Raw genomic sequence first — 10,667 nt, forward strand, 5'->3', positions numbered from 1 at the left:
CTTCCTGGCAGTCAGGACCCCGAGGGTGTGGAATGGGCTTCCCCGGGAGGTGGTTGAGGCCCCATCAGTGCGGGTGTTCAAGGATAGGCTGGACGTCCACATGGTGGGCATGCCGTGAGCGGAGCCGGCTGGAGCCGGGGGTCAGACTAGATGGCCCGGGAGACCCCTTCCGACTCGCTCTGTTTCTCTGTTTCTAAGTCCAGACACCGACCTGGAGCTGCCGCCGACACGAGCAGGGCAGGGCTGGCGAGAGGTTCGCCGTGAGGAGCGCACCGTCCTTCGCGGCGCCCGGGGGCTTCGGGAACGCGCTCCGGGCTCCAGCCCAGGCGAGGACCGGGTGGCCTCGGCCCGCCCCGCGCCCACCCGCCGTGCCGGGGCCAGGGGAGCGCGCAAGCCCCGGGCGTGGAGGGGAGGCGTGAGGCCGCTTGCTCCGCCTTGCGGGGCCCGGTGCGAGGGACTCGCGGGAGAGGGAGCTCCGGCGCCGGGCCGGGCGCCGGGCCGGGGCCGCCCTCGCTGCGGAAGAGTCGCCCGGCCGCGGCAGGAGACGCCGGGGCCGCGCCGACGCGAGGCAGCCTGGCCCGGGGACGACTCGGGCCGCAAGCAGCTCGTCCGAGGGCCTGCCGGCGGCCGGCGCCCGTGTAAGTTGCGTGTTATGGGGATCCTGCTCCTTAGGAAGAGCGCCTCGACGTGCCGTGTCGAAGCTGCCCGCTGCACCCACGCGCTGGCTTGCGGCATGAAACGTCCGGGCAGTATCCAAGATCTAATGGGCAATCATTTTATGGTAGTCAGTTTCTGGTATTCTGTTTTATGCCTCTCTTTCAGACTTGATAATATCTGTTTATTAACTATGAAAGGGTGTGATGCGCCGGGCACAAGGACGTGCATTTCTTTATGTTGTTTGCTGCATTTCAGTTCGTCCATAAAAACAGGGGCGCTTTGCTATTTGTTCTCAGAGGCTGACGAAACAGAGGTCTGCACCTGGTATCGGTGCATCCCAGGCTGTGCGTGGTCTTCACCAGACAGACACTTCGATGTCAATTACAGTCTTGTTAACTGGGAGACCTCCTTCTGAGGCGAAAGCTTTTTCTTGCATGCAGCAAAGCTAAATAAAGCCTTCCTGGCAACACCCCAGGTGTTGCTGAGCTCTCCTTCTAAATAAATAGATAAATAAACCCTAGACTGGAAGAATTTGGTATCAGATGCATTCAGAATATTCCATTGGGCAACTCCCATGTTTTGCTTGTTAAGTTTTGGCATCACGGTAAGTGACGGCTGCCCATTATTTTATACCTGGATACCCACTGACCGAAATCCTTCTGGATTAATGGTCAGAGTGGAACTCACATGAACAGACATATTGACAGTGAGTCAGATGGAAGGATTTAAAAATATATTCTCATGCACTGTAGGATCGACAGTGTAGGTGACTGAAGGCGCAGGCCTGCCTTTGGACACCATGAAGAGTTGCCCTCTCCATTTTGCCGTGTGGTCCTTTTTGAGTTGGAAAGGGGCTCTTCCAGGGGTGGGGAGCCACCCCACAAGGTTTCTAGAGGGCCAGCGCCCTGCCCTGTTCACCGAACTGTTCGGGGCACCAAACGTGGCTGCCTTCTCCTGGAGCGCTCCCATGTTTTCACACCACTCCCACCATCCTTTTTTCTGACCGCAGAAAGCAAGTCATGGGGAAGGGGGTGGGCTCCTTGCGCGTGAGTAATGCTAGGAGGCCTCTCTCTGTCTGGGAGCCCCCAGCTGAGAGCCAGCCTGGACGAGCCCTGAGTCCAAAATACACCTGAACCTGCGTTGGGCGACCTTCCCTGTCAAGAGGGGGAGTTGAAAACAATGAGGAGGGCAGTCACAGGTGTGCAGCTCACGATTCCATTGTGGTTTCTCTTCTTTTCTTTGATGTGTGAAATCCTTAGCCATTGGATAAGCTCAGGCCCACATCCCCAGGCTTGCTGCAACCCACCTCGCCCCACCAGGCACCACGGTGCCTTCCAGCAACGACTCCGCCAGCGCCAGCGCCACCCCCGAGCAGGCGCCAGGAGAGCTCCACTCGTCCCCAATGAACGTCTCCGCCGTGTCTGCCTCCTGCCCCATCGTCTTCTCCAGTTTCCAGTTTGTCCTCATCCCAGTCCTGTTCTGTGCCATTTTCATCCTCGGACTGGTGGGCAACAGTGTGGCGATCATGGTGCTGTGTGGGCACAAGAGCCCCAGGACGGTGGCCAACGTCTGCATCGTCAACCTGGCCGTGGCGGACCTGCTGGCCCTGGCCACGGTGCCGTTCTGGGCCGCTTACTATGCCTACGGGTACAACTGGCTCTTCGGCCCCGTGATCTGCAAACTCGCCAGCTCGATCCTGTGCCTGTCCATGTTTGCCAGCATCTTCTTCATCATGCGCATGAGCGTCAGCCGCTGCCAGGCCATCGTCCACCCGTTCCGGGCGCAGCGGGGCACGCTGCGGCAGGCGCTCTCCAGTGCCTTGCTCGTGTGGGGCCTGGCAGCCCTCCCCTCGCTGCCCACCTTCTACTTCCGTGATACCCTGTACATCGAGGAGCTGTCCGTGACGGCCTGCGTCATGGCCTTCCCGTTGGAGAGGTACTCCAGCTGGTCCGCGGGGATGGCCCTGATGAAGAACCTGCTCGGCTTCCTGGTCCCCCTGGTCGTCATCACGGTGTGCTACGGGTGGATCTGGGTGCACCTGAGGAGGGCGCGCCGTTTCCAGAGGGGCAAGCGGACGAGGGACCGGGTGCCGAAGCTCGTGGCTGCCGTGGTCGTGGCCTTCGTGATCTGCTGGCTGCCCTTCCACATCCTGACCTTCATGGATGCTCTGTCCTGGGTGGGCGTGATCCGCAGCTGCCCCGTCACCTCCGCGATCGACGTCGCCCTGCCCTTTGGGCTGTCCATGGGCTTCGTGAGCAGCTGCATCAACCCTTTCTTGTACTATTTCATCGGCAGACAATTCCGAGACAGGCTGCAGCATTTGCTGAAGCTGAGGCTGTACCAGTTCAGCAGCAGCCGGGAAGTGTTTTGCCCCAGCAAAAGCGGCTCTGTCAAAACCGTCGAATCCGTGGCTGGAGCGAGAGCTGGGGGAGGCGGCCCCCAAAGGCCCCAGGTGCCCCCCCCGTGGGCGCCTGGAGCTGCACCTGGGAACAGCTGGCAGGGTGCTGTGCTCCCTCCCTCTTGCGTCCTTTCCTGAGTTCCCGCATGACCATCTCCTGGACAGTGGAGATAATGCTTTCCGTTTCTTGGAGATTTCTGCTCCTTCAGAAAGAGGTGTCATTTTGCTGTAATTGTTGTTTCTAAAATCAGCTGTAATTCGTCACGAATAAACATCCGAAGAACAGGGCCAGCCCAGCAGCTTTCTGGGACTAAGGTGGTCCTTCTGTTTTTAATGAATGCTGTCAGGGGAAGAATTAGGATCCACACCAGAAGCTCCGGTCAAACTCTGAGCATAGCGGTCTCCGTATCGTGAACGCACGGGGAGGGCGGTGGGGCATAAAAGGCTTGCCCGTTGCAGGTTCCAGAAATTAGCAGCGCCATCGCGGCAGGGCTGTGAGGTCCCTGGCAGGGCCGGTCGGGAGTCCAGCAGGTCAAGAGCTTGGGCAGCTCTTCGCCACAGTGCTGCGGACGACCATCTGCCGCTCCCTTGCAGGCGTGCCTCTGTCTTGCAGCCCTGTCCGAATCAAGGAGGGAAAGGGCCAGGCTGGTTTGTTTTGCCTCCTCGATGGCCACTCACTGGGAACACGCGCCGATGACCGTGGGCGACTGGATCAAGCCCCTTTGCACGGCGGCACACGAGCAGCAAGGCCCTTTCACACATGCCGGGCATCGCCGGACGGTGCTGAGCACGCGGGGAAGGGTGCGAGCCCCTCCTTGCTTGCGTGCGGCTCCAAAGCAGCATTGAGCAGCGCTTTGCATGTGCGGATGTGCGATCCCGGGTCCCGTCCTGGCACGGGCGGACGGCTCTCGGCAGCTCCGGGCTGCGGCGCTTGGCAGGCCCGGTGCTGCGGCCGAAACGCTGCGTGAGCGGCCAGCAGCGGGGAAGCTGGTCGCGCGGAGGGGCAGCCTGTCTTCGGCTCTTCCTGGGCCGGGGGGGGGGGGGGGGAGAAGCTCCAGGGGGAGCACGTGCCTTGGATGCAGGGGTCACATTGCTGGTGCCCCCCCAGTTAGCAGGGGCAGGGGAGACCTGGGCGGACGGATTGGCGTGGGAATCGAAGGCGGATGCTGAATTTAGGGCTGGTATGCGGCATCCCACTCAGGGCAAGTGACTTCAAGCTGCACCAGCAATTTGGGGGGGGGGGGGCTGCTGCAAGAGGGGGGCTCATAGGATGAGAGCTCATTGGCGGAGGGCGTTTAACCCTCTCCTCCCCTGCAGTAGCTCTGAAAAAATCCTTTCTCAAAGCTTCTTGACACTGGAGCAGGATGGGCGCCCCTCAGATCCAGCCAACAAGCAGCTGTTCTAGCGCAGACTTTGGCACTGACCGCACCTTTTGACGTTGCGCAGAGGAGGAGAAAGACGTCCCGTCAGCATTCATGAAAGATGGCTTCCTCCGTCAGCGAAGTTCGTGTGTGCCACACTCATAAACACCATCTGGGCCAGTCCGTTCCCTCCCCACCCATCAGCCCCATCGCAGCCCCCACATGGCTCGGCTCCGGCCTGGCCGCAGTGCTCACTGGACTTCCGCCAGACATCTGCGGCCAGCTGGCCGGCCCTCCCCTCCTCCCCTGCCCGGGAAGCGAGCTCGTCAAGCCGGCAAAAACCTTTCTGCACCATCAGGCAAAGTCCTGCTGAGACAGGAGTGTGGTCTTCAGCCACGATCCGGCATGCACTCTACTGTCCTCCCAGTGGAGGTTGAACGACATGGATGCCTTTATTTCTACACTGCCCCAGAGTCAAAGCTCTCTGGGTTTTTTACGAGGGTTCAGGAAACTGGTAACAGACTAACACGGATAAAAATATATGCGAAGGACAAACAATGCCAAAATGCAGAGGGGCTAGAGCAACCTATGATACAGAGCAGACCTGAACGAGAGCTGGGAGGGGGTCTCTCAAGCCATTCCCTCTCCTGGGATGTCTCAGTGGAGGTGGGTCTCAACGGGCACTGAAAGGATGGCCAGGTTGGCGCCCGGCACTGCGAATGCGGGGATCCTTTGGCAGCTGGGGGGCCCCAGTGAGAAGGCCTCCCCACTTTCGCTGCCCTTGAAGGCTTGCTCCAAGTGGGATCTTGTGGGGAGGGGGCAGGTGCTGACGGCCGGGCCTGGGTGAATGGCGCAGCCTGTTTTCAGGGCTCTCTCTTTCAGCCTGAGGGCTGAATTCACCTTAGGGGTGCCCTAGGTGGGTGGGGCCAGGGTGGAAGGGGCGGGGCTGAAAGCCTGGCGTGTTAATTGTGGCCAAAGTCTTTATGGAGTGGAAACATCTGGCCGTGTGGGCTGGAATCGACGGGGACATTTGCTGGAGTGCATCTGCTAATCTTTAAAAATGCTGTGCTGCTCACAACGCCCGAAGAGCAAGAGAAGGCCTGCCGGTCCCGTCCTGCGGCCACCAGTGCGGCCTTGCCTGGCCCACAGCGGCCCCCCCGAGGTGCACAGGGAGTCGCAAGTGGGAGAGGAGCACAAGGACCTTCTCCGGCTCACGATCCCCAGCAACTGGGCACATGAAGCGCTGCGGCAGGTCCTGGCCGCAGGGGCAGTTCCAGGTTTCCGAGGCCCTCGAGCAGGGAGGGCGTCCTGGGCCCCCTCCCTCAATGAGTCTGCCCTCTCGCCACCACGGCCCCCAGCTGCCCTCGCCCCTCGCCCCACCCCTCCTGCCCCTCGCAGGCAGCAGGGTGCCCTCCTGCCCCTCCTCCTCATCACGCTGTGGCCTGGGGCGCCGAAGAGGCAGCTGGCGCAGCAGTGAGGAAGAGGAGCCGCCCTGAGGCCCCTGGCTGCGGGGGCCCTGTTGGGGTGCGCCCCCACCCAGAGCCCAACCGCGCACGCCCTGGGGCCACCCCCACCCGCCAGCTGCGGCTCCCGTTTTCTCTGGGCGGCTCCCACTTCCTTCTGGCCCTCAGTGCTGGCACCCTGCAGGATGGCCTGGACTGTCCTCAAAGCTGCGGGGCTGCATTTCCGCTGGATGGGAAACGCTCGCAGAAGCTCCGTGGCTTTTGCACATTGGGCTGTGAAGAACGGAGTACTGTGAGGCAGATGCTCAGGTGGCAGTCGGGGCCGCAGGCTCGATGGCGCGCTTTCGGGAGCACTTCTAGAGCCGGCGCTTTGTGTGTCTGTGTTTGATGATGGAGCATAAGCAACAGAGGAAGGAGTCTGAATCGGCATACCTGGGAGGGTGACGGCGGGGGCTTGCCAGGATCTGAGGCAGCTTCGGGACTCCATCTTTGGCCAAAGGCCAGAATAACAGCCCTGTAGTTGCAGGATCAGGTCCATGGCCATCAGGGCCCTTACGAGCACCACCTGGGAGCCCTAGGGAAGAGCTATGGAAGCACCAGCTCTTCCCTCCAGAGGCTGCCTCAGCAGTGAAGGTTCCTTGTCTTGCTGTGGTGTTTTGTGTTGCTATGCAAATCCTTGGCTGTGAACCCTGCACCCTGGACCTCTGCCTGCTTCTGCGCCAAAGGTGCCCTTTCTTTGTGTGGACTTCCTGGCTCTTGGCTCCTGGTTTGTGCTTACCTCCTACCAGCTTGGAATTCAGATTGGAGATGGGTCAACACTTTGGATTAAGGTGCCTGGCCCTTGGTGCCTTGGGCTCTGACTGTTCTCGTTGCAGGTATGGAGCGGGATGGAGCTGGTCATGATGAACTCCTGTGCTTAGGCCACTGTAAGGGTTATTTGTCCCCTCGGAGAACTTCTACTCCTCCTCCAGGGGAATTTTAGGATGCTGGCTGACTAGCCGTCTTTGGCTGACTGGCTGGCCTTGGGATCTAGGCATTCTAAAAAGAAAAAGAAGCACCTACAGTGACCATTTTAGCAGTGTGAGAGAGATCGGCATGAAACATCTCACCAGCTGTGGCTTGATCTGTATTCCCATGCTGAATTACTGGGAGAATCCAGACATGGAAATAGAGAGATGGCCCCTTATGTGGTGGAACCAAGCCGGTGTGGTACTTGCGCTTCAGATTGGTTAATGGGGTTGATGGATGAGCTTCTTCCATCTTCTGTACTGAGGGGTAGGTATCTTCTACCATCCCGTCCTAGTTGGGACTTGCTGGAGCTTATATAAGGACCTTCAACCAGCCCCCTGCACTGTGGGAAGAATTAAGCGGCTCTCTATAGAACGCCAAGATAGCTGCTTCTATAACTCTCTTGGAATGTCCCGAAGGAGTGCAAGCATTGGAAAGCCTTTGGCCAATCCATGGGGCATCACCTGAGCTTCCATGGGTGAGTTTCTGCACTTAAAGCTGAGGCTGAGCCAACAAAGAAATGGATGTTTCTCCTGTGCTCTGTTGTCTGTAACCTGCCCAGGCAGCCGTGTGGCCCAAGGGGTGGGCTGAGAGCTAATGAATAAAGCAAGTGCCATGCATCACAGAAGGCGGTTGAGGAGATGCGGCTTGCTCCGCCAGACGCCGGTGATGCAACGAGGACCGTGTCTCACTGAGGCCCAAGAAGCAGTCACATCCTGCACTGGTTTCCCCTTTGGTTGGACGTTCTGGCTTGTGTAAATCGTCTTGCTCGTGATGGATGCTCATGTGCTTTGAGTGACACCCCTCCGATGTGGGGATGAACCTACAGGCAGCAGACCTCTCACTGCAGACTTACTAACAAATGGTGGGGACTTCTTCTGTGTCAGTAACAAGCTCTTGAAACTCTTCCGTTTTAATGACAAATTGTGGGAACTTCTGCATCACCTCCCACTGCCTCTCGTTCATCAGGCTAAAGATCTTTCTCCTCATGCTGCATTTTACAATGGATGTGATTCATGTACACGGACAATTTACACAGATGTATATATTTGAAACAGAAGAGTCAGTTCCCTCCCACTCTTCTTTCTTTCTTTTTTATTGAGTGATGCAAATGATTACTGTGTATGGATATATGAGTATGTTCTATAATAGAGTCGTCCTTTTCCTGAATCTTTGGTGGTGTTTTTTGTGGTCCCTCCCTTTTCGTATCTTATGTTTCTGCTCTAAAATTCAGATTTTTTTTTAAAAAAATGAAGTCCCTGGCCTTCTGTCAGATAGATTTAGGGTGGCTTTGACCTGGGACAGCAGGAGGCTATAAAGCCATTTCCCCCCAGCTGGTGCTCTTCATTTGTGTGAGATAACGGCTCTCCCAGGGCCTCTGGGGCAGTGCTGGGAGCTATAATTCAGCACCTCCAGAGGGTCCCGGATTGAGGAAGGCTGGGTAGAGGCCTCCATGTTTCATGGTGATCCAGACCCACCCCACATCTCCCTATATTTTCAGCTTTTTCTCTTGAGCAACACTATTTGTGGTTACTGCAAAAGTTCTCCAGTAGAGTTTGGCGTCCGTTATGATGTTTCTCTGGCAAATAAAGTCCCTGTGCTGAGGAATTTTACTTACTTGGCTGTCCGAATCAGGGTCAGTGGGACATGAGTGAAAGAATCTTGTCTCCGTGGATTTGTTCTGCACTTGGAGACGAATTGCTTTTGGACTCTCGTCCCAAAAGATCGCCTCCTGGGGACAGCTGATGGATGTTGTCAATAACCGTGCTTTCCACCATTTGATTCCCGCAGGATGGATCAGTTGCAGCTGGCCCAACCAGCTCCTGGTCCTGGGTGGGTCTTCGAAGGACCTCACTGGAGGGAAGTAATTTGCAAGACCCCTCTGGTGCCCCCGCTGTCTGCGTGGGCAAGGCGGGTAGACAAGGGAAGCGGCTCCACTCTGTCTCTGTGGGCTCTGCCATAAAGTGCCACACACACTCACATACTGCCCCGTCTCCTGGATCAGCAGACAGTCTCAACCCTGAACTTCAAGCCGGGCCAGTCAAATTCCAGCTAGATGGCAACCGCCAGGAATTTCTGGAGCGCTTCGCTGTGAACGTAAGGAATATAAGCCTAATCGAGCCATTAACTATTTTGCAAGGAAGCCCAGAAAATGCTCTTTATCACCCCGGGCCCCTTCGCGAATGGCAGTGCTGTTTTCGGTAGCTGCAGGTGGGCTTATTCAATGACCAGACAGGTTGAATGGATGGCAAATGCCACCCTTCTGCAGCAGGGGGTGCCCACTGGGGGGGCTGTCGTAGTGGCTCTCTGATGTCACCTTACCCCATTTTTGGAAAATGTACGCTCCAGCCTTGTCTTTTGATGGCTCATGACACCAGAGGATGCTGAGGCAAAAGCATTGCTCTTGCCCTTTTCTGGCAAGCCGGTGACGAATTTGAAGAGCTTCCCCTGGATTCGCCACCCCCCCGCCCCCCGGCTGGCCATCGTTTTAAACAAATACAGTTTTATAGTTCTCCCATCAGCATTTGGCATATCAAATCATGTCACAGTTGGATTTGCCAAGGCTCAAGCAGGGCCTCAGTTTATGTAAACTGAACTCAAGACTTGATTAATTGCTATTTTTAAAGACGGATCTGTAACCAGTCCAACAAATTCACTACACTCGGGGTGGAAACTCCAATTCAGATAGTGCAGGAATGCGGAAAGGGAGATGAGGAAACCAGAGGAGGCTTTCTGGAATGGGGACGAGGGGAGCAGGTGGGCAGACGTGCCAAGTTGAGCCTCACTGGCTCTTTGCATGAGAAGATGGAGTCTGGCTACCCCATGAAATTCTCCGGGCCCAGTTGATCTGGGCCAGGGCAAGGCATTTTGCTGTCAAAGGACAAGGTGTACCTCCCCCATTGGCACCTGTACTGGCAACGGGAAGGGGCAGTTATTTATTTATTTATTTATTTATTTATTTATAACATTTTTATGCCGCACCCATCGCAGAAGCCTCGGGGTGGCTTACAAAGAGAATAAATAAACAGATTAGAATAACATTAAAAATTCGGACTATCTTGGCCATAATTTAAAAACCAAAAAATAAAAACAACCACATAACAATTAAAATATCGTTTAAATAAAAAGGTCTTGGCCTGGCGCCAAAAAACGAAGAGGGTGCCAGGCGGACTCTCTGGGGAGCGCATTCCATAGGCGGGGTGCCCTCCTCCGGGTACTCACCCTCCTAATATCCTTCACAGAGGGCTCCCGGAGAAGGGCCTCCCCGGCCGAGCTCAGGGGGCGGGAGGGCATATATGGACGTAGTTACCTTTCTGCCTGGCTTGAGGGCATGAAGATGCTTGGCAAGAGAAGACCGGCCTTTGGGCAGACTGAGGAAGGGTCTGCTCACGCCAAAACATTCTTGCTTTCTCAGTCTCTCTCGCTCATGTCCTTCTGTTTGTGAACCGGGCCAGATGCGATTCTGCGGTGCACTGGAAGGGCCCTGTGCCTGGTCTTTCCCTCCCACAGAAAGGGGCGGAATTGCAGTTAGAGCTCTGCAAACTTCTCCTTTGCCACAAGAGGGCGGCCAACCCTCATCATTTGAAATCCCAGCGCTCCTGGTGGCAAAATATGGCCATAGCTTTTTTGCTAACTTTAGAAATCTTGATCTTTGTGTTTTTGCAAAGAAGTACCTCATTCTTAGATGGACTGACTAGCATAAAACATCATGTTTCTTGCTCTTGGACCATTAACTTTTGGAATTACTGGGGTTCCAACTTCATCCACAAGCTGACAGTT

General features: G+C 56.5%; 1 protein-coding gene across 1 annotated transcript in view; it reads left to right on the plus strand.

The window, feature by feature from the left end:
* Positions 1-5,893, plus strand: part of AGTR2 (angiotensin II receptor type 2) — a 14,281-nt gene extending 8,388 nt beyond the window's left edge. Inside the window, exons 2-4 of the mRNA XM_044452716.1 lie at positions 199-638; positions 1,977-3,109; positions 5,504-5,893. Of these exons, the coding sequence (XP_044308651.1) occupies positions 199-638; positions 1,977-3,109; positions 5,504-5,893 (1,963 nt within the window). The remainder of the gene's footprint in view (positions 1-198; positions 639-1,976; positions 3,110-5,503) is intronic.
* The last annotated feature ends 4,774 nt before the right edge of the window (positions 5,894-10,667 follow it).

The sequence above is a fragment of the Varanus komodoensis genome, unplaced genomic scaffold (assembly GCF_004798865.1).
Source record: "Varanus komodoensis strain SLA01 unplaced genomic scaffold, ASM479886v1 scaffold74, whole genome shotgun sequence".
Lineage (NCBI taxonomy): Eukaryota > Metazoa > Chordata > Lepidosauria > Squamata > Varanidae > Varanus > Varanus komodoensis.